Raw genomic sequence first — 22,085 nt, 5'->3', positions numbered from 1 at the left:
GGTGGCAGAGGGCTGCTTGTCTGATTAGGCTCCTCGGCTTCTACTGTGGCCCTGCCCTGGTGATCTGAGGGGATAGAGGTCACAGGAACTGATGGGGGTAGAAGCAGGTAGCTTTAACCAGAGCCTGCACCCTGTTGGGAAAACACCACAACGGTCACAGAGAAGGAGGTGCGGTGACTGTGATTACAGAAACAGGGTTGGGACGTCCGTTCAGTTTTGTGGTGCGGGTGACAGGGTGTTTGGATAGCTGTGTGACACATCGAGGTGGGACACACTTCAGACGGGGAAAGCAGTGCAGAATGGTCCGGGCACTTGGATAAACGAGACTAAGGATAATGAGGTGATGAGTGAGGGGCTCTTCGGGGCAAACTGGAACTTGGTTGGACTATTGAGATGAAAGCAGCTTTGGGACAACTCTCAGCATGAGTGATGACATGGGTGATTCATGAGAGCCCGAGAATGCAAAAGAGACGTCAGCAGGACACTGGCCCCTTTCATCTCTTATTTCATTGCTTCCCAAATGCCAAGAGGGGAGCAGACCTTCTCCAGCAAGCTCCCTCATGATGCACTGTGCTGCCACTGGCCCAAAGCAAAGGGAGAACTCTGAAACCATGGGCCCAAACCCCAACCTTTCTTCCTTTTAAGCTGGTTTATCTCAAGTCCTTGTCACAGTGACGGGGAACTGATTGACAAAGGCATGTGCAGTGCTGCTGTGTACCCAGAAGACAGACAATGAGCAAGAAGAGACGGGCAGTAAAGTACCTACCCTAGTATACGGGATGTTTTTTTGTGTCAGCTTGGCACAAGCTAGAGTCATCAGAGAGTGGGAAAAGCCTCAATTGAGGAAATGCCTCCATGAGATGCAGCTGTAAGGTATCTTCTCAATTAGTTACTGATGGGAGAGGACCCAGCCCATTGTGGGTGCTGCCATCCCTGGGCTGGTGGTCCAGGGTTCTATAAGCAAGCTATGTGAAGCAAAGACAATGAGCAGTTCCCCCCCCCCCCCCCCCGACACCTCCCAATGGCCTCTGCATCAGCTCATGCCTGCTTGAATTCCTGTGCTGACTTCCTTCAGTGATGAACAGCAATGTGGAAGTATAAGCCAAATAAACCCTTTCCTGTCCAACTTGCTTTTTGATTATAATGTTTCATTGCAGCAACAGAGACCCTAACTAAGACATCTAGGTTAAGACACAAGGAAGAAGCTTCCTAGGGAAACAAGAATGTTCCATTATCTGTGGTATCATGGTCATGTCGAACACTTTGGATTATGTCTGTATTATGATCTTTACCTTATAGTATTATACTTAACAAGGTTGATTTACAGGTCCAGATCTTATAGGTCTGGAGAACCGGCTCAGTGGTTAACAGCACATACTACTCCTGCAAAAGACCTGAGTCAGTTTCCCAGCACTGACATCAGGTGGGCTCTACTGCCAGTAACTCCAGCTACGGGGCATCTGATGCTCTCTTCTGGTATATGAGGGTACTGCATTCTCATGCTGATACCCACATACAGGCAAACACACATTCGCATACCTAAAAATTTCAAAAACATTAATTAATTAAAATAAAATAAATTCAGTTTATAACCCATCATGGTGGATCACTTCTATGATTCTAGTCTTTGGAAGACTGAGACAGGTAGACTACTGTGAGTTCAAGGCCAGCTTGGGTTACATGGTGAGATGCTGTCTCACTGTGCCACAACACACACACACACACACACACACACACACACACAGAGAGAGAGAGAGAGAGAGAGAGAGAGAGAGAGAGAGAGAGAGAGAGAGACTATATTTTGGAGAGAAGACTGTCCTATATTTTGCTGTTTTAGAATATGTTAAAATTAGAGACAAAACACCAGTAAGTACTGTTACAAGTAGTTTTCCTGCCAGCCTGGTCCCACAGACTCACCAGCCCCAAATAACACCCAGAGACTCTGTATTAGATATAAAGCTGTTGGCCTGTTACTAGCATTTCTTATTGGCTAGCTCTGTCTTAAATATTAACCCATTTCTATCAATCTAAGTATTTCCACGTGGTCTCTCTTACCGGAGAGAGGGTCTGGGCCTCTGCTCTCTCAATTCTCTACATCTTGAATCTCCTACTACATCTCCCAGAATCCTCCTTGTCTCTTAGCCCCACCTATCTTGCCTTCCTATTTGCCAACAGTGCTTTATTCATTAACCAATAAGAGCAACATATACACAGAATGGCATCCCCCATCAAAGTACCATGTATTTGAGAGAGTGTCAGGTACAGATTGATAAGAAACCTTACCACATGCTAGGCCCTAAGATTAATACAGACTTTCAGGAAACCCTAGTGAGGTAAAGCATAAAAATAAAATGGTGGCCTTCATGCTGTAGGACTTCATAAGAAATGTGCAAACTTAACGAGAATGAAGAGGAAGAGACATGATGTATGGGAACCAGGACATGGAAGCCATCAGGCCTCTTGGAAACTTACTTCTTAGATGTAATGGAACCCAAGAAGGTAGCAAAAGGTAGCATAAAACAAAACAGTGGGAACTGGTATGACAAGGTTTAAATTCATACACATAAATAGCCACAATCATAAAATCAGTCTGAAAATAATTATAGAATAAAAAACAGAAAATGGATCAGCTGGAAAGTGCGAGGAGCGTAGAAACACACTTACGAAGGAATCGTCCCATGTACACAGCAAGGACAGCTTTTCATATTGGGACAGAAGAGGGCTGCTGGTGTAATGTATAAAACACATCAGTTCCCATCCCTCAGCCTAAGACAAAATAAATCCCAGAATAAAGAACAAAGCACTCATACTAAACATGAAAGGCAGCCAGGGTTTATTATGTGAAGCCTTGGAGTACATTGCGACGGGGAACGTGACAATAAATCTAAGCCAGAATTCCTTACAAAGAAGTGTGTAGGGGACTGGGCCAAGGGCTGCGCTCAGTTAGTAGAGTGCTTGCCTGGCAGGTGCAAGGCCCTGGGTTCAAATCCCAATAATGTGTCCGTTAAATGGATGGTACAACTTCTACATGCCAGAGGTAGAGGGAGAAGGTCAGAAATTCAAGGTCATCCTTGGATACATGGGGAGTTCCAGATCAGCTTATGCTGGAGATCCTGAAAAACTCAGTATTTTTTTTTTTTTTAAATGAAAGATGATTGTTGTAGAACACAGTTGACAATTTGTCACTGGTTCCCATAGTCTCACACTTTTGATCCTGTAATTACTCTTCAGATAATGCATTTTTTTTTCCAGACAGGATCTCACTATAAAGCTCTGGCTAGCCTGGAACTCACTATGTAGACCAGGCTAGCCTTTAACGTTAATGATCTTCCTGCCTCTGCCTCCTGTTTGCTGGGAATGAAGGTATGTACCACCATACTTGGTCCGAGAGGGTGTGTCTTAAATAAATTGCCTACTAGAATTAATTAAAATTATGTTTAGGAACAAATTCTATGGAAAATTCAGAATTATTAGTTCAATACCAGGAGATGTGTTTAAGTCAAAGTTTAAATTACTTCTATGACCAGTTTTAAGTGTCACTGGAAAATAATCATTGTAAAAGAGAAAGATTATGAGTTGTTGCCAATAATAAGAACATACATAGTAAAACTAGTGTGAGAACAGCGCACTCATTAATGTTGATTGTAGGGAGGGAGTCTGATTATTACTGTAAAGGCCATCTGCCTTTACATTTAACCTGAGACACATGAGCCACAATTTGTTCCGCTGAAGAAAAGAGGATCTGACGGACTTCTCCAACCATGGAGACAATGAGCAGGAATGATAGCCAGAAGCTTAGTTAGTCTCCCATGCCCCTTTGCTTGCTCTCATTCTCTCCATTTGTCTGTCTGCATGTCTGTCTATCCATCCACCCTCTATATATCATATCGTATCGTACCGTATCATATACATCATATCATATATATCCATCATTTATCAACTATCTCTAATTTTATTACATATCTTCATCCATCCATTTTATCTCATCTATCTATGTATCTCTGTATAATTTTTTGGTGTTATTCTATATCCCAGGCTTATTTGAACACTTTCTCCATCAGCCTCCTGTGTGCTTTGTAATAAATATATAAATATATATGTATGTATATGTATATATATTATGATTTTAAAAACAGTGATAGTTCCTTTTTAAGATTTATTTTTATTTTTATGTCTGTTTGCCTGACAATATGTATGTGCAACATGTGTACCTTCAGAGGCCAGGAAGAGGCATCAGGTCCCCTGGAACTGGAGTTGTGAATTCCCACATAGGTTCTGGGCCCCTAACAAGAGCTTCAAGCACTCTTAGCCACTGAGCTGTGACTTCAGCCTCAATAACAGTAATATTAAAAACCCACCCCAGCTCAACTTCCTTTTGTGCATTCCTATTTCAACTGTGTGTTTGGCATTGCTTGCCCGTTCCTGATGCTCTCCCCACTTGGTGTCTGACCTTCTGAACCCAGTCCTGAGATTCCCTATTTTCCGATCACACTCTCTTCCCCTGCCCCAAGGGCTCACTGTATGCTCAATTGAATGCCATTCTGCCACTAGAAGAGCGTTCTCCCATGTGCTGTGCTCTCTGGCCTGGCAGTGGCACATTCTAGTCCCGGAAGCTGGCTAAGGCTGCATCTCATCGACCTTCCCAGAAAACGGCTTCATTCTCTTCTCCCCAGGGACTTGCTGTGCTGTGGTCAGCTTGTCCACCAACTCCTAGAGGCCAGAAGGCCATGGGGTTCTGAGTTCAGCTCAGAGACGAGGGTCTCTAGGGGACAGTATGAGGGACCTCATAGGCACCAGCCTGCCAGCTGATTACTCTTTATCTGATCGGGACAGTGGCTGAACACATATTCCTGCAAAGGACTCCAAACTGGCTCATGGGAATCTGCAGGGATTTTATTGAAGTTAGTGGGGTTAAAAATCCAGTGTGATGGTGGCACACATGCACATCCGTAATCCCAGTAATCCCAGAAGCTGAGTCAGAAGGATTACTGCGAGCTTGAGTCCAAGCCAGGCTTTGAAACCTTCATCCCCCCCACCCCCCAAAAAAAATTTCCCAAGGGAAAGTTATTGTGGAGCAGCTCACATACATATGTGTGTATGTCAAAACTCTGTGTGTGTGTGTGTGTGTGTGTGTGTGTGTGTGTGTGTGTAGCTAGCCTCTAGCCCTCTGTGTAGTTGCTCCTGGTTTTGAACTCCGCATCTTTCTTCCAAAAGCTGGTATTTCAGAAGAGCGCCACCAAAGCCTGCCTTCGCTGATCTTGTTTTAAGCAGATAGTTATTTCCAGAGTTAATTGCATCTGCAGTTGGTAAAAGCACAGAAAACAAGAACGTGCTGGTACAGGACCTCAAAATCAAAGTCAAGCGCTCAGGGTGATCAGACAAGGACCATCAGTCGGTCTAGAGAGCAGTTAAGTCTTCGGATCACTGAAGCATCTGCCCTGTGCCTGCCCATCGAGTGAGGCAAGCGTGCCCTGCCTGGTGGCGGGTTCTTCTGCCTTGAATGAACCCTTCAGCTCCCAGTTCCGCTGGGGGCGGAGGTGGGGGGAACCGATGGCAACTGCTCTTGGTGGCCAAAGCAAATGCTGCCTGCAGAGCTGGTACCTTGTGGGTCTTCATAGCTGACAACCCTACTTTAAAAAGTAGGGTTCAAGAGTCTGTTTTTGCAAGTTCCACTATGTAGTGGAGTTTGGGGGCTGCGGCGTGGGTTTGGCACAACCGGGCTGTGCTCGCCCCTAGCTGAGCAGCTCTGGAGCAGAAAGTGGCTGGGGGAAGGGTGGTGGAGGCTCCGGGTGGGGTTGGTCGGGGTGGGGAGGGTCCCGGGCCTCGGGAGAGGGTCCCGGGTGGGGAGGGTCCCGGCCTCAGGCGATGCACCCTGGGCTTCTGCAGTTTCCTGCCTGGGCGCGGCGGTGACCGCCCCAGCCCGCAGCAGCGCAGCTCAGAGGAGATAGGAGGCAGCAGCTGGCCTCCCACCACCCTAAAAATAATCCACCCGCCCGCCGGCCGCCGACCAGGGAGGAAAACTTGTCGTCCCATGGAGTGCCTGAGCTCCTTGGCTTGCTACAGAACCACCACAGACCACTGTGAGGAGTCACTGGCTGTAAGCTGATGATTTTGATCTAGAATTTCCTCAGTAAAAAGCTTTCGCTAGTTCTAGGATTCAGAGGACAGGGCCCTGACTGGGGAGGAGAAAGTGTGGATCATGTTTCCAGTCTGATTTTACACAGCCCTGCGGGCTGGAGCCTAAACCTACTGGAGACAGAGAAAGGTGTCACGGATAAATATATAAACTTTCTTAACCATTGCCTTTATTATTCACGAAGCAGGTTTCTCTATACTGAATTTGTTCCTCTTTGCTCTCTAGGAGCTCGGTGTCCTGCTTTGAAATTTACATCTTCAGACTGTGGGCAGGCGTTTGAAAGGTAGCTCAAGTGGCCTGTAGGGGGACTGAGTCCAGAAGCCAAACTCAAGGTATTTATTATTTATTAATTTATTTTCTGCTTGTTTGCTCCGTGTTGCTTCCAGTGTCTGAGAAGTCTTATCTGTGGAGGGAGTCCCAGCATTGGCTTTCCTGAGTCACAGAACGTCACAGCCCCTGAAGGGTTAATGGATGGACAATCAATCGAGTCAGTGGTCATTTTTGCTAGGAAATTTCCTGCTTGGATCTGAATAGAAACAGCCAGACAGCTAGTTAGACTCCTGTTTTGTGTGAGACCGCCACAGGGGAATGTCAAGGAAGTTTGCTTTTGTAAATGATAGGCATCCTGAATGTGCCATGGGAAACCTTGCATCTTTAGGTGCCTTCAAAGGACGTGCTAAGTGCTGAGTTACCCAGGAGTGAGAAGTTTCACCTGGGAGAAGGAAGGCTAGCCTGTGCATGTTGGTTTTAGATGTTTCCAGAGCTCACAATTGCTTCTCACTCACTCATAGTCTATAAGGAGGAGGCTGGCAAACGTAACTGGCCATCCTAATACAATTTAACATAATAGCATGGCTTTAGATTTGTATCAGTTAGCTGTTGTTATTCTCCTGTACAAGAATCAATACAGTTGATAGATGAATTATTAGAGTTATAAATCAATACCATATTTTATAAATTCCAGGGGCCCTGGGACCTCACGAAATGTACATCCAGGGCTAAGTAAGCACATTGAGTTGCTACTCTCTCTAGGAAATAAGAAGTTAGGCCATGCAGAGATCTTCGCCCCTCTGTTTTCTGTTCTGCAAACCATCCCACAGTCAAAGTTTCACTTTTGATCTTTGTTTTAAAGTCTGTCCCTTCCAATTTCCCAACCTGATGACTATTATAAACACTTGAGTGTCTTTCAAAGGGTTATGCGTGTGGGAGAAAGATGCTCTGTTTCCCTTCTGATCCCTTTCCTTGTTCCTGGGGCTTCTGGGCAGAATTGAGCCTAAACAGATGTAGGGGGAGAGACACTAGCAATGGATGGCAGTTTAGCCCTCAAGAGCATCAGTGTATGACCTTCCTCAAATGCTCACAACAGCCTGAGCTCTGGAACGGAAACCCAGACACTGTTTGGAAACTTAAGGATGTATTAGAAGGTGTAGTTTGATTTGTAGAGTGAATACTTAGCATCAGGAGGCTTTGGACTCCAATCCTATAACAACACACACAGGTGTTCTACCACACACACACACACACACACACACACACACACACACACACCACCATCATGAGTCAATGTCTTTGATGGGCACAGAAACTAATATATGTGCAACAGGTTTCCGTCTCCCTCCTTTTGGTTAGTAATGTAGATAGCCATTAGAACCAGCTTCCTGAGCAGCAGGTTTAGAGAAAGGGATCCAGAGGTCAAGTGGGGAGAGTAGAAGAGATGTCAGAAGGAAACATGGCCACCTGTGTAAGAAGTGGAAAGAAAGGGAACCAGGACGAGGCTCGGGGATGGTAGTGGAGGGAATAAAATCTTGTAGATTTCTCTGAGAAATGTGAACTTAAGATCTGGAGATAGAGAGTATAGCTCAGTGGTAGAGTGTTGGCCCAGTATGTTCAATGTCCTGGGCTTGGTCTCCTGCACTGCATAAGCAAACAAACAGCTAGATAAACAAACAAACAAGTGACTTAAGGTTTCATTTTATCATTCCCATTAAACAAGGAAATAGTCTTAAATATCTCATTAGCTATTATTTTTAGATTGTCTATCAAAATACATCCACTAATACACATATGTGAATATATAGATTCTTTTTTGTAATTATTTGAAAACTTTCAGTTCTTTGTCCCATGTGAGTTTTTATAGTGTGCAATGATTTATCAATTATGTGGACAAATTTTGAATGTTTTAAAAACACAGTTTTTTTTTTAAACGATCTCAACTAGAGAGCCCACCAAGTAACTTATCCACAAAAGGGTTTATCAGATGTGAGAGATTATATACAAACATCCGGACTATAAGCACACAAGCTTTCCAACTAGCTACTTATATTTATGTAATGATTTTTAAAATCTCTGAGGGAAACTTAATTTTTCCAACAATTTATCTACTGTTTCAGTATTCCTCATGTCACATTATTCATCTTATTTTCAATAAAAAACATGTGCCTGTTACTAAATTAATTACCAATAAAAAGAAAAATAAGAAAGATGCTGTTAATAAAATACTAACTTTTAATATCATAACTCAGAACACAACATAAATAAGGAAAAGTCTGTGGAGGTTACACTCTTAAACTGCTACCTGTTTTTAATATGAATAGTTCGATCAGCTCAGTAGAAAAACAGGCAGGTGGCTATGTGACAGAGTGAAAAAGCCCAGGGCATAAATCTGACAAGTGTGTGTATGTCCCAGGATGTCTACTGCTTGACAAAGGACTGCATTTATCCAAAGCTCAGTGTGGTTTGCTGTAAAATAGCCACAACATCACTATCTTACATGCTTGTTCTGAGGACTTTGGATATTATATGGGCTATTTAAGTAGTGGATGTCATACAAAGGGTTTCAGGTGGCTAAAAGAACACTTGGTTCCCAACATCTTATTTTGATGGAGAAGGCTCTGCTGTCTTCCCAGCACAGCAAAGAGAAGGATCTCCTATTTCAAATCAAAGCCAGAGAATAACCCAAGCTCACACTCACCACACAGGGTGGAAGCTAAAGCCCTTGCGATGATTGGCATGAAGCCCTGTACTTCCTTTCCATCCACGCCTACTCTCATTGCACTGGGACACTGACCTCCAGCTCATCAGCCAGCCTTTATCTCAGCTCGAGCAGAGCACCTTGAATTTATGAATATTTCTAGTGGTGTTGTCATAACAGCTAGAAGTCTAAACACACCAGATGTCTAGACAAATAAAATGTGGTAGAGGCTATGCCATAGAGAGTTACTCAAGTTGGTGCTTAGAATGCTGTTGAGGAAATGCATGAAGCCTGGTGAGATGGTTCAGTGGTAAAGCCCCTGGCTGCTAAGAGTAATGACTGGGGTTTGAACACATAATCCAGATGGTGGGAGAGAGAACTGACTCCTCCTGCAAGTTGCCTGCTATAGCTCCCAGGCATGCTTGCGTGCACGCACACGCATACACACACACACACACAGACAGACAGACAGACAGACAGAGAGAGAGAGAGAGAGAGAGAGAGAGAGAGAGAGAGAGATTGTAGGGGGATAAAGGAAATTAAAGGAGAGAAAATACGTTATTCTTTCCTTAAGGAGGGGGAATGAGAAAATGGAAGCAGGTGGATTAAAGGACACTAAGTTTCTTTGTGGATGATGAACATTTCTAAAATTAGTTTGGTGACAGCTCCACAAGCCTGTGACTATAATAAAGCTGTTGAATCACACATGCCCAAGAAGATGGCTTACTCTGAGACCTGAGCAAGTTCCTTAACTTAAAGCCGTCATTATAGGGAAGGCTAATGCTCACTAAGATGGTCCTTTCTCTATTGTAGGCTAGTCAAAGCAGAAGAAATGAGCCTCTCTTTTTGTGGGAACAACATCTCGTCATATAACATCTGCCAAGGTGTCCTCCAGAACCCCTGCTTTGTGGATGCGCTCAACCTGGTCCCTCATGTCTTCCTGTTGTTCATCACCTTCCCGATATTGTTCATCGGTGAGTCATCAATGCCCCGTGTCACAGCATCTCCTATTTCTACCTCACCGGTGGCCAAGGTTCTGGGTAATGCTGAGTTAAGTTTCCCACACTGAAAGCTGATGTGTGAGTTTGTGAGGGAGGACAGTGTGATGCTGTTTCGTGCGTTTGAATTGTAGATACTGGCTGTAGAATATTCCATGCGTACGTACATGCCAGCAGAGTTGTAGCAGTTCTTTATAAAGGAGCGAGGAGATAATTCCACGAGACAGAACTAAGGCATCTGTGTGACTGTTTGCTTCATGCTATGAGACAGGATAGAAACTGACAAGACAGATCTCCCCTCCAATGCAGACCACAGGAGCATATGAACCATACTGACTCCATTTCGTCAGCCCCTTTGCTAACTCAAGAGCAAATCACCCTGAGCATTCACCGGCCAGAGCATCTGACTCCTGGTGGGTGGGGCATGAGGGAATAGTTACAGAGTGACACACCTGGGTCTTGAAAGAAGGAGACTGGTAGGTTGTGTCTTAGGGAGAAAGGATTCTTATGGAAATCAATTGGAAAGTTCGCTGGGCATGGTAACTAAGACCTGGGAGGCTAAGGCAGTAGGATTGCCATGAGTTCAAGACCAGAATGGACTATATAGTGATACTGACTCAGGAAACAAACAAAAAGCTTGTAAATATATTTTCATTTAACCACTTATACATGTGCACATTATTTAGGACAATTATATATAAGTTTTTGGAACTTCCTGAAAACAACCAAAATAAATCATTTCACTTTTTTTTTGTTTTTGTTTTTATTTTCCTCAAAAAAAGTTTCTGTTACACACTCGGACATCTGGAGCTTGATATAGAGCAGCCCACTCTATCTTTGATCTTGTAATCTTCTTGCCTTAGTCTCCTGTGGGGGTTTCAGGCATCACAACCACAACTGGAAAAAACAGACACTTTAACTTAAGAATTTTAAATCATTGCTATGTAAGAAATAATTAAGATTAGTATAAGACTAAATACCTTGACAAAAGCAAGGGAGGAAAAGCTTATTTGGCTAGCAATTCTACGTTAGAATTCATCATTGTGGGATAGTGGGGGAGTTCCTTCTGTATATATGTTTCTCTTGTTGGTTGATGGATAAAACACTGGCTGGCCAATAGAGGCAGGAAGACAGATGGGGCTAGGAGGCAAGGAGAATTCTGAGAAAGGTAGGCAGAGAGAAACAGAAAAGAGATGCCATAGAGCAGTCAAAAGGAGCAACAGGTCCAGGCATTCTCCCGTAAGCCAAGACGATGTGGAAATACATAGATTTATAGAGGTGGGTTAATAATTAAGACAGAGCTAGCAATAAGAAGCCCTAGCCATTGGCCAACAGTTTTATAATTAACATACGTCTTCGTGTGCTTATTTGGGGCAAAGCAGCTGTGGGACCAGGCAGGACAAGAAACTCCAGTAACAGTGGGGAAGTAGTGGCTGCCAGAACCATCCCTAGACAGGTGGATCTGGGCCACATGAGGAAGGTAGCTGAGCAAGCCAAGCTTCTGCTTCAAGATCCCACCTTGAGTTCCTGCCTTGGCTTCCCTTACTGATAGACTACAAATGGTAAGATGAGCTAAGTGCTTTCCACCCAGATTGATTTTAGTCACAGTGTTTATCACAGCAACAGAGAAGTGAACATACACAGATTTCATGGGTTAACATTCCAACAGAGGTCATCTGTCCTCTGGTATACAGAGAGACTGGTATAGTTCTTGGTACATTGCTATTTAGGTTAAATAAATGTATAGGCACTGAATATTCTAGGAACATAGAGTAGAAACACTGCTCATTCTTTTGTGTAGCAGTATCTAAAAGCATTATTATTTTAATGCAAGTCTATAATTAATAATTCATAATTTGCCATGAAGTTAGCCTGTGGCATTGGCCTTTAATGTCATCACAGAGGCTGACCACTAGGGTATTTAAATAGAAGGACCGATGGAATGCTCACTTATGACGCTGGCCACTTAGCTAGTGTGAAAGAAGTATCCCGTCCTACGGAAATTGTAAAATCACAGGAGAAAGGCAGGACTCGAAAGCATAAAGCATGGGAAGAAGTGTTAGCAGAGATCACCTCCCAGTTCTGAATTACATTTGGAAGCCGTAAGACGTGAGCCGGTGTCTTTCCAGACTCTGCTCCAGCCCCCTTTGTCTGCACAGAATTTCTTCTTGCAATATTCCTAGCACAAATGCCCATTCGTTTTTGAAGTGCATTGTATATGTGCGTAGTCAAAATCTAGAAAGAAAGAAGAGGGAAAAAACTAGAGGTGGGACTCTGTTCTTGTGTTCCGTAGGGATGATATTCTCTCTGCCTACAGTGTGGGGAGGAAAACCTTAAAATCTGACCAAGAAGTAATTACTGGATTTTCTTCTGTTGTGAGCTTAGAGTACACCAGTAGTAGAATTCTCAACCCTTCCCAAGGCTTGTATGAATGATTGAATATTTTCATTTTATTATTTTATTTTAAAGTGTGTGTGTGACTGTGTGTGTGTCTGAGTGTGTGAGTATGTGTGTGTGTGGTGTGTGTGAGTGTGTGAGTATGGTGTGTGTGAGTGTGTGTGTATGGTATGTGTGTGTGTGTGTGTGTGTGTGTGTGTGTGTGGTGTGCGTATGTATCTATACTTACATGCATGCAGATACCCATGGTGGCCAGAAGATCTGCTGGACGTAGTGTTATAGGCACTAGTGAGCTGCCTGTCTGGAGTGCTGGAACCAAACCCTGGTCCTCTGCAATATCAGTATGAACTCCTGACTGCTGAGCCATCACTATAGGCCCTGATTTTGACTTCAGCGTTCTTTGAGGGAAAACATAGTATGTTGTGGAGCAGTGTTGGTCCAGCCAGAGATGCTCATTTTTTTCGTATGATGGGTGTGTGATTCAGGGCCAGGGAGGTAGCAGCTCATTACACTACTGTGCAAGCCTGAGGAACTGAGTTTGAATCCTCAGAACCCATATGAAAAAGATGCTCTATGGTTATCTATAATCTAGGCACTCCTATAGGAAATGGGAGGGGGAGATAGGGAAATCCTCAGAGGCTCACGGTCAGCTGTGACCAATAGGAGACCTTTGTCTCAAACAAGGAGGAAGGTTTGAACACACACACACACACACATGCACTCACACACTCACACACATGTGAACACACACACGTGAACACACACACAAATACACATGTGACTCAGAATTTGTTTCACCAAATACACGTTTTTGGTAGTCCCCTGAAGGTCTATAGATGCCTGTTTCCCTTTGATATTGTGTTTATTCATTTGTCTTGCTGGGTGACCGGAAGTTGTAAGTGTGTCAGTTATGATCACGCTCTTCTCAGAGCTGGAAGGTCATTTGTGAGCAGTGCAGCATGTGTTAACGAGTGAGCCTCCATGATGTTGTAAATCTAACTTAATTAGTTATTTTTAACTCATTGAATTTAACTAATTTAACTAATTGCAAAGAGACCAGAGTTTCCATCGCTGCGCTCAATAATGTGAATTGTACTCCGGGCTGCGATGACCCTTTTATTAACCACATTTCCCCCCACCCCTCTCTCTCAGGATGGGGGAGCCAGAGCTCAAAGGTGCAGATCCATCACAACACCTGGCTTCATTTCCCGGGACACAACCTGAGATGGATTCTGACGTTTGCTCTCCTGTTTGTCCACGTTTGTGAAATAGCGGAAGGCATCGTCTTAGACTCGTAAGTGACCCACTGGGCCCAGTGTCTTCCCGTGTGCGAGTGGACACACGGAGGTCGGAGGTCGCTCAAAGCACATGGCCCGGTTTAGTCATGGGAGGGGATCAGCCGTGGTGAGCATCCTCCACAGTAAACACCTTCCCCCAGTCCCTCTGCATTTTACCTTCATCCTTGTCTCGCCACATCATTTCTCTGACGGACAATGTCAGATCTTTTGAGACTTGAGTTCAGTCATGTGCTTTCATATTTCTTTGTTCACTCATCCAGAAAGTTCCATCCTTTGAAACATTTTGCTGTGTACTTTATCTTTAAAAACAGGCGTATACATATATGTCATCTATATTGATATTAAATATCTTTCTATCTCTCTGTATGTCTTGATATTAATTGACTACAGCTCCAATAACTATGCATTTATGTTTTAACGTAGCCATCAACTCGCAGACGTGCACATTTATTTTGTAAAGAAACCGGGATAGGTGAGACAAGCCTTACAAGAACCTAAGAGCCACTGAGACAGAGACTCAAGCAAAGGATGAAACTTTAGCAGACTTTGTATGAGTCATATTTCTAGTGGGACTTTGTCCTTCTTATAAAGGAAATTTATATTAGAAAATTAAATACGGTGAAGTTTACTTATAAACTATATAAACATAGTCTGTGAAAAATATTCCTCACATTAATAACAGAATGAACTCAAGCAATAGGAAATGTGTAAGCCACTGTGCACATTTCATTCAAACCCTGATTTGGAGCCATGCGTGGTGGCGCCCAACTTTAATCCCAGCACTGGGGAGGCAGAGGCAGGCAGAGCTCTGTTTCAGGACAGCCCGATCTACGTAGCGAGTTCTAGGACAGCTGGGCTATACAGTGAGACCCTGTATAGAACATGATCGATATTAGACACCTTTTAAGTTTTTTAAAAAAGAAAACCCAAAAACTATTTTCCTCTCATTTCATAGGACCTCCTTTGCAACTCCCATGTTTTCCTGTTACAATTAGCAAGGACTGAAACTTCAGCCATGGAGCCGATATTCCCCTAATGCTTCATGGTGGCCCCTTGCAGATGTGTGTTTGCCTGAATTTCTGATAAAAGGGGGCCATCAGAGATTCTAATATGTGTCTTTATTTAAAGCCATTGGAGGTTTATTTCACCACTGACTTACTGGAAACTTTTTAGAACTTTTCAGTATGTTTTTACAAATGTAGCAAAAGTTCCCTTCCTTTACCATGTCCTTATAACACCTCGGTCACACAATTGTCCGCCCAGGAGGGGAATCGTCATCTAAGCCTGTCGTCATCACCTTCACACATTCACGCTGGTCAGTTGTAGTCTAACTTCTTTGACTTTATGATTCGCACTGATCAACTCTTGTCCAATTTTGCAACTGGCCTTTTCCAAACGCCCTGTTTCCCTCATGTCACTGTTATTAAGATTAAGCTCAGATCTTCATTGTGTTGACCTGCTTAGTGGCCTCTCTCTGCTTCTTCCCTCACCCACAACCCCCCACATTTACTAACACCATCACCCCTACAGCGCAGAATAAATCTGTCTGAAGTGCAAATGTGACCGAGCACTATTAAGCTCGTCAGTGTCCTTCAGAGAGATCCCAACCCATGGCATGGTGTTCAAAGCCTTTCGGGATGTAGCCTGCCCTAAGATATCTGGTTCAACGTTAAACTATTTAGAATTTTAAATGTATTGTGTGGTTTCAAACTTTGGTATATCTCCATATTCTGTGCCATGCCTATCACTTTCCTGACTGGGGCATTGATTTTATTTTTATTGGTGAATATTTTCTGCCCCCAGTACTGGGTTTCATATAGACAGTTGCTCCAAATGCATCATCTCCCTGCCCGTACCTTCCCTGTGGCCTCCTTTCTTTCTCCCTGTGCTCAACACCTCTATTACCCTGACCTCCCTAACTCTGCTTCCATAACATATAAACACACACGAGTAAATGGTGTCACACGTATCTATAAAGAATAGTAGGGCCCCCACACAGTACAAAACGTATTTGTCTTCCTGACTCTTAATTTGTTTGGTATCATGCTCAAGTACTTTTTCTGTATTTCCGTCTCTACTTTAAATCACACTTATGAAACGACTTCCTCAAAATATGTTTTTCCCTATGCTCGAGCTATTCACTCTTTTGGCTCGTTGTTCTTACTGGCTTTGATCATTGAATTACTTCAGCAGGTCTTTCTTAATACATAATTTGTGCATCAATGTATGTGTTCACGCTCATATGCACACATGTAGAATGGTGGGTGTGGGTTGTTTTGCTATGAGCACTTGAAGATATTGTTTCATTGTATTTAATCCATGCTTTTATGTCAGGGTAAGTGCTGGCAGCACAATTACATCGAACACGTATGATGTATTTGCTCACGTGTTCCCTAAGCAACAACTATTGCGGTCTGGATTTTAAGCACAGCTGTGTAAGTTCTCATGAGAAGATGGCAAACACAACGAAGAACGCTCTAGAACCCTTTGCCTTAGACACCAACATTGTTTTGCTCTCTCTAGGCGGCGGGAGTCCAGGCATCTCCACCTTTTCATGCCGGCTGTGATGGGATTTGTTGCCACTACAACGTCCATCGTGTATTATCATAATATCGAAACATCAAATTTCCCTAAATTACTTTTAGGTAAATATTTGCACAGGTTTTCTGAACACCCTCTCCAAAAGAGCCATTTGGTTTCTTCCCCGCTTGACAGATAAATAAATAGTGAGGGGAGCTGAGGTGGGAAGCATATAAAGGTGGGAAGCATGAAAACATTTAATTCACCCATAGTCTCCTGGGAAATGTGAGGTTGGGGATGTGTCAAGGCATCCTAAGCTGCGGCAATCCCATCTTTCCTCCAACAAATGTCCTCTGTGATGTGTCAGTGTTGTGGAGGGAGAAGGATGTGCTGACCGTGGGGACGTCATCTTACATAGCTCCCTTTGCCTTGGAGTCTTGAGACATCTTCCGAAGGCCTTTCCCACCCTCTGTTGATACCACAGGATGCCATGCTGCTGGGGAGTCCCCAGAAGTCTCCTTGCAGCAGAGAGAGCATTGTAGACCAGCTCCTCAGTCTCAGCCCCTCTTCCCAGCACTGGGGTTACAGTTGTCCAACTCTAAAATTGGAAATTAAATGCCCTTAACTTCATTTTTGCCTTATGTTGACATGATGGAACTCTTCCCAGTAGGTTGTATTCAGAACATTGGCTCATGCTTCTATTTCTTACATAAGTTGTCATGAAGACACAGCTGAAATGGAAACATAGGCCATCGACCCCTGGTGAACTTCAGGGTCCCATGGACCTGTTAAAATTACAACTACAACCAGGTTTTAGTTTGAATGGCAGCTTAGAACTACCCAAGGCCCACAGATTTCATGTGATTGATGTGGGAAAATGTCGTTGACTACCCACGAGATTATTAGAAGAAATAAAACACACTCTAGTGCTTTATTGCCAAGAATGTTGACATTCAAGATGGTTGTACAAAAAACACTGATCACTGTGTTGTGTGTCTTACACATGGCTGATTAACACAAAAGACTTGTCAAAACCTGAAGTATCACAAAGGCTGTCTAGTAAAACAGTGGCCAGATGTAACCACAGAAACATGGACAAGTTAAAGTGTATGAAAGTTCTAATTGGCAACCAAAAAGAAAAGTTTGAAAGCATATAATTTTTACAGGATAAAAACGAAAAGCAAATGTACAATTTAGCAACATATCTAGGAACTTGAAGTCAAACTCAGAGCACAATTATTATGTATGTGGGAGATAAAGTGTTACTTAATGTCTAAAGTGAGAGGCTGATACAACTCAATGACAGGCTACTTTCTCACCGTTTTAAAAGAAAGACTTGATCCCAGAAAGAAAAATGCTCATTTTAAAGTTATGAACTTGTAATTTTGTCCCAATTCCAAATTTATGATTAATACTCCCAAACCTGCAGAAAATTGAAAGAATTATACAAATACTCATTAACCTACTACTTAAAATTCTATTAGGTTATATTCTGTTTGTTTTAGCACAAACCTGTATTTTCCTGTTCTTTACACACACACACACACACACACACACACACACACACACACACACATCTCTCTAGAGTTAAACCTTTGTCTATAGCTCTTGGGGACTGAAATTTGCATACGTGATGTCATCGCCCCACCACAGAGTCACCCTCAGCCATGCACGGTCTCTCTTAGGCTGCCCTGACTCCACTTCCGTCTGCACAGAGGAGAAAGAATCTATTCTGATTTCCTCCACCATGCGGAGATTGGCTTGCTCTCCCATTTCATAGTGATTGAATCAAATAGTCTCAGCTCTTCTGATGTAGGCCGCTTTCTCTCAGCGTGATTCTGTGAGGCTTTGATCAGTGTTTTGTTCTTAGGATCAGCTCTTGGATCATTCTCCTCTGTACAAACGTGTGCTTTCCCTATGTTATCGATGCATACCGGACTCTGCCTAGAGTTGGGCTATTGTAAAAGGGAAGGGTTATTGTGAATGGTTTTGCGAATACATGAGTTTATTTCTTTAGGTTAAAAAGCTCAGAGAGGGATTTCTGGGCCAGAGGGCAGACAGAAGTATATGTAAGTTATATGTCTGTATCAGTAAGAAACCAGCAGATGTTCCCCCAAAGTATTTGAATCATTTTATATTTTCACTAACAATATGTGACTCATCAGTCCCTTGTGGACACAGCCTTAGTGAGCCCAAGCTCATGTAGCAGTACCAGTGGCTGTACACCGGTATCTTAGCATGTACACCGGTATCTCAGTGTGTACACCGGTATCTCAGTGTGTACACTGGTATCTTAGCATGTACACCGGTATCTCAGTGTGTACACCGGTATCTTAGCATGTACACCGGTATCTCAGTGTGTACACTGGTATCTTAGCATGTACACCGGTATCTCAGTGTGTACACCGGTATCTTAGCATGTACACCAGTATCTTAGTGTGTACATCAGTATCTTAGCATGCACACAATTATCTCAGTGTGCACACCAGTATGTTAACATGTACACCAGTATCTTAGCATGTACACCGGTATCTCAGTGTGTACACTGGTATCTTATTACCATGGCTTTAATGTTCATCTTCCTTGGACCCTGGTGCACAGTGCCATTTGATGGATTTTTGTGGCTGGTATCTTTGAAAGGTGTCGAGTTGTTATCTTTTTACAGTGTCTGTTGATAGGTTTTGTCCTATTTGCAGTAAGTTGCATTTCGTCTTTGAGTTGTACAGGTTCTCTTCTTGTAGTAAATACTATGACGTCATAAAAATACTTCCCTCCAGGAGTGGTGCATTTAAACTCCTAACTTTAACCGGGTCTCCCGTAAGCAGAAAAATTTAATTTTGATGTGGTGTATGTAGTCTATCTAATGTTTTTGTGTTGTTACTGCTCTCTGTGTCTTAAAGCTTTACAAGCTCATGCTTTATCTGATATGTTTATAGTTTCAACTTTTGTTTTTAGAACCACGATCCATTTAAAATCAATTGTGTATAAGATGCTACCAGAAGGCAAAGTTGTGGGTTTTGTTGTTGTTGTTGTTGGGGTTTTTTTTTTCTGTTTGTTTTGTTTTGTTTTTGCTTATGTTGTTTTCACACACACAGCCATTGATTCCAAGCAATTCCCTTCGGTCTACATTTTCAGATAGACATCATAAAGTCGTCCCTGGTTATCGTGCTCACAGATGTAGACGAAAGACATAGCTGCCTCCATTTCCGGCCCTGGCTCTTGTATTCTCCCTTTGTCTAATGTGACTAAGGAATTACTAGTTGGCTGTGATTCCCTCAAAGACCCAGCCTTGTTGGCGTTCCCGCGTGCGCTCACTTTCTGGGTCGTTCACTCCGCGTGCTGCATCCTTTCCCCCGCTCATAGTCCACGGTCTTCCCTCTTTGGATTTGTCCTTTGTCCTCCTTCCCAGAACTTTTAAGGTAGAAACACTGATTTGAGACCTCTCCAAACGGAGTATCTAAAGTGGTAATCTTATTCTAACTGTAGTTTTTCTTAATTTTTACACAAAGTAGAATTTCTGTTACAGCTCACTTAGAATATTTCCTAGTGTGTATAGGGAGTATTCTTTCACGTGGATTATTAGCTATGCTTGGTTAAATTTCTGAGCATTTGGAGACACCTAGATAGCTTACTGAACAGGAACGCTGGACAGTCACTGCATTGTCCCTGTGATCTGTGTTCCTAGTCTGTGACATATTCTCCTGAGGCCAGGGAGGGTGTAACAAAGGATGGTGAGGGCAAAGGTTCAAAGTCAGCCGGTCCACTGCTAACACTGCAGTCATCACTTGGCTTGCTGCTTGTTGAGAGAATCCAGATGACGCACGCTTGGACTTAGGGCACATGAAAACTGAGATGACAAGCGTGTGGGCTGTTTCCTGTTTCGAGTTGTTAGGTTTCTGTCCCCCATTAAGCAGCAGCACAGAGGTGAAAGGCTCTGTTCTTGACTTTTAAAACGGAAGCACTTTTGTTTCCTTCCTCTTTCACGTGCATGCTCATATTGTATACATATGTGTGTGCATGTTCACATGTGCGGGACACATGAGGGTACAGGTGTAGATGCATACATGTGCACAATCGTGTGGTTGCCTCAGGTGGGTTTTACAGGCCATCCTCATTGCTCTTCCTCCTTATTCGCTGAGGTGGGGTCATTCAAATGAACCAAGAGTTCACCAATACAGCTGCTTCGGTGAGCCAGCTTGCTCCACAGCTTCCCTGCCTCTGCCTCCTGTGTGTTGGAATTACAGGCAGATCACTGAGACCACTCAGCACTCACGTGGGTCTGGGGATCTGGGCCCAGGTCCTCACACTGGCAGCTTGTGCAATAATTGCTTTGACTGCTGAGTTATATCTCGGTCCTATTTTAATTTTACTATGCCTCATTTCTTATTTACCAGCTCAATGGTCAGTTGATGTGAGCATATAGTCTGAAGGTGGTGAGTGAGTTTTGTAATGCTAAATACTGAATACTTTCATGAATATCAAATAATATGAGTTGCTTGATAGTGTCTAATCAAGAACCCTTTAAAGGCTGGCTGTGGTGTTTTACACCTTTAATCCAAGCATTTGGGAGGCAAAGGTAGGCAGATCTCTATTGCGGTTTAATAAGGATCAGGATAAACAGATAGGCCGAATAGATGTTTATTCAGGTTGAAATAACTTACAACATAGACAGATGAACACCAGTAGGTTCCACAGGATGCTCTCCTCTCCACGTCCGGCCAGCAAGAGAGTGTTCCCTGGCTCCTCCTCAGACCTAGTTCCTCGGGTCACTTCCTCCCCTGGCCCCACCCCCAATGGGCGTGGTAAGTGCCAAGAAGGAGACAAAGTGAATATCCCACTACAGATCTCTGTGGTCTACAAAGCAAGTTTCAGGACAGCCATGGCTGTTACATAGAGAAACGCTGTCTTGAAAAAAAAATCTTTTTTAGATTGTTAGAAACATTTATTTCCTTTCACTAATATTCCATCTTGAAGCCTACATGGCTTGAATTTAACATGGCTTCTCCAGGATCATATGTTTCCTGGTTTTGTGTTACATCTTTCTCTGTCACTTACTTTCAACCTGTTTCCAGTACTGAAAGTGGATCTCTTTAGATAGTGGATTTTTTTTTTTTTGGTTAATTTCCCTTAGACATATTCTTATTTCTATATCTTAAGCTTAAAAATCCCTGATGCACGTTGAGTTCAGCTCCGTTTCAGGGTAGGGATAGATGAGCACTCTGAAGCGTTCTGACTCTGCTAAGTACTGCCCAGACTGGGTTGTCTGGTGTGTTTTAGATTCGTTTTTATCCTGTATTTACTTGTAATGACCCAAGTACAGAGTGGACTAGGTTTGCACTCACAGAGATGCAGGTAGCTCTTTGCTTCTAACTCACATTCATGACACACACTGTGGTGGTGAGGGCTGAAGACTCCTTCAGCTAGTCAAGGGCTACGCTGCTCTCCAGGGCCTTTGCTCTCTCTGTGCCCCGAAGATGTTTGTGCTGTTTAAAACTACTTGTTTGAGGAGAACTATCATTTATTCTTTGAAGGTTAACTGTATAGCAGACGCTCTACTCCATAGCTGTATAAATCCCATGATGATTCCATGCAAACAACGATCCACATACACTGAGGTCTACAATGTGCCCACCTAACCAATACATTACACTGTCACCAACTTGTTAATTCTTCATGTAACTGAAGGCCTTAAGAAACAAGACCTCAGACAAACCACTTCAGAGACCCACAGAATCATAATAACTCTGAGGAAAGAGACTATGCTT

General features: G+C 43.2%; 1 protein-coding gene across 1 annotated transcript in view; it reads left to right on the top strand.

Moving 5' to 3' along the window:
* The first annotated feature begins 9,939 nt into the window (after window positions 1-9,939).
* The window catches only part of Abcc9 (ATP binding cassette subfamily C member 9), a 101,676-nt gene continuing 89,530 nt past the window's right edge, over window positions 9,940-22,085 (top strand). Inside the window, exons 1-3 of the mRNA XM_051173324.1 lie at window positions 9,940-10,081; window positions 13,655-13,796; window positions 16,324-16,445. Of these exons, the coding sequence (XP_051029281.1) occupies window positions 9,940-10,081; window positions 13,655-13,796; window positions 16,324-16,445 (406 nt within the window). The remainder of the gene's footprint in view (window positions 10,082-13,654; window positions 13,797-16,323; window positions 16,446-22,085) is intronic.

The sequence above is a fragment of the Phodopus roborovskii genome, unplaced genomic scaffold (genome assembly GCF_943737965.1).
Source record: "Phodopus roborovskii unplaced genomic scaffold, PHOROB, whole genome shotgun sequence".
Taxonomy (NCBI): domain Eukaryota; kingdom Metazoa; phylum Chordata; class Mammalia; order Rodentia; family Cricetidae; genus Phodopus; species Phodopus roborovskii.
This window is presented reverse-complemented; position numbering and strand designations above follow the sequence as displayed.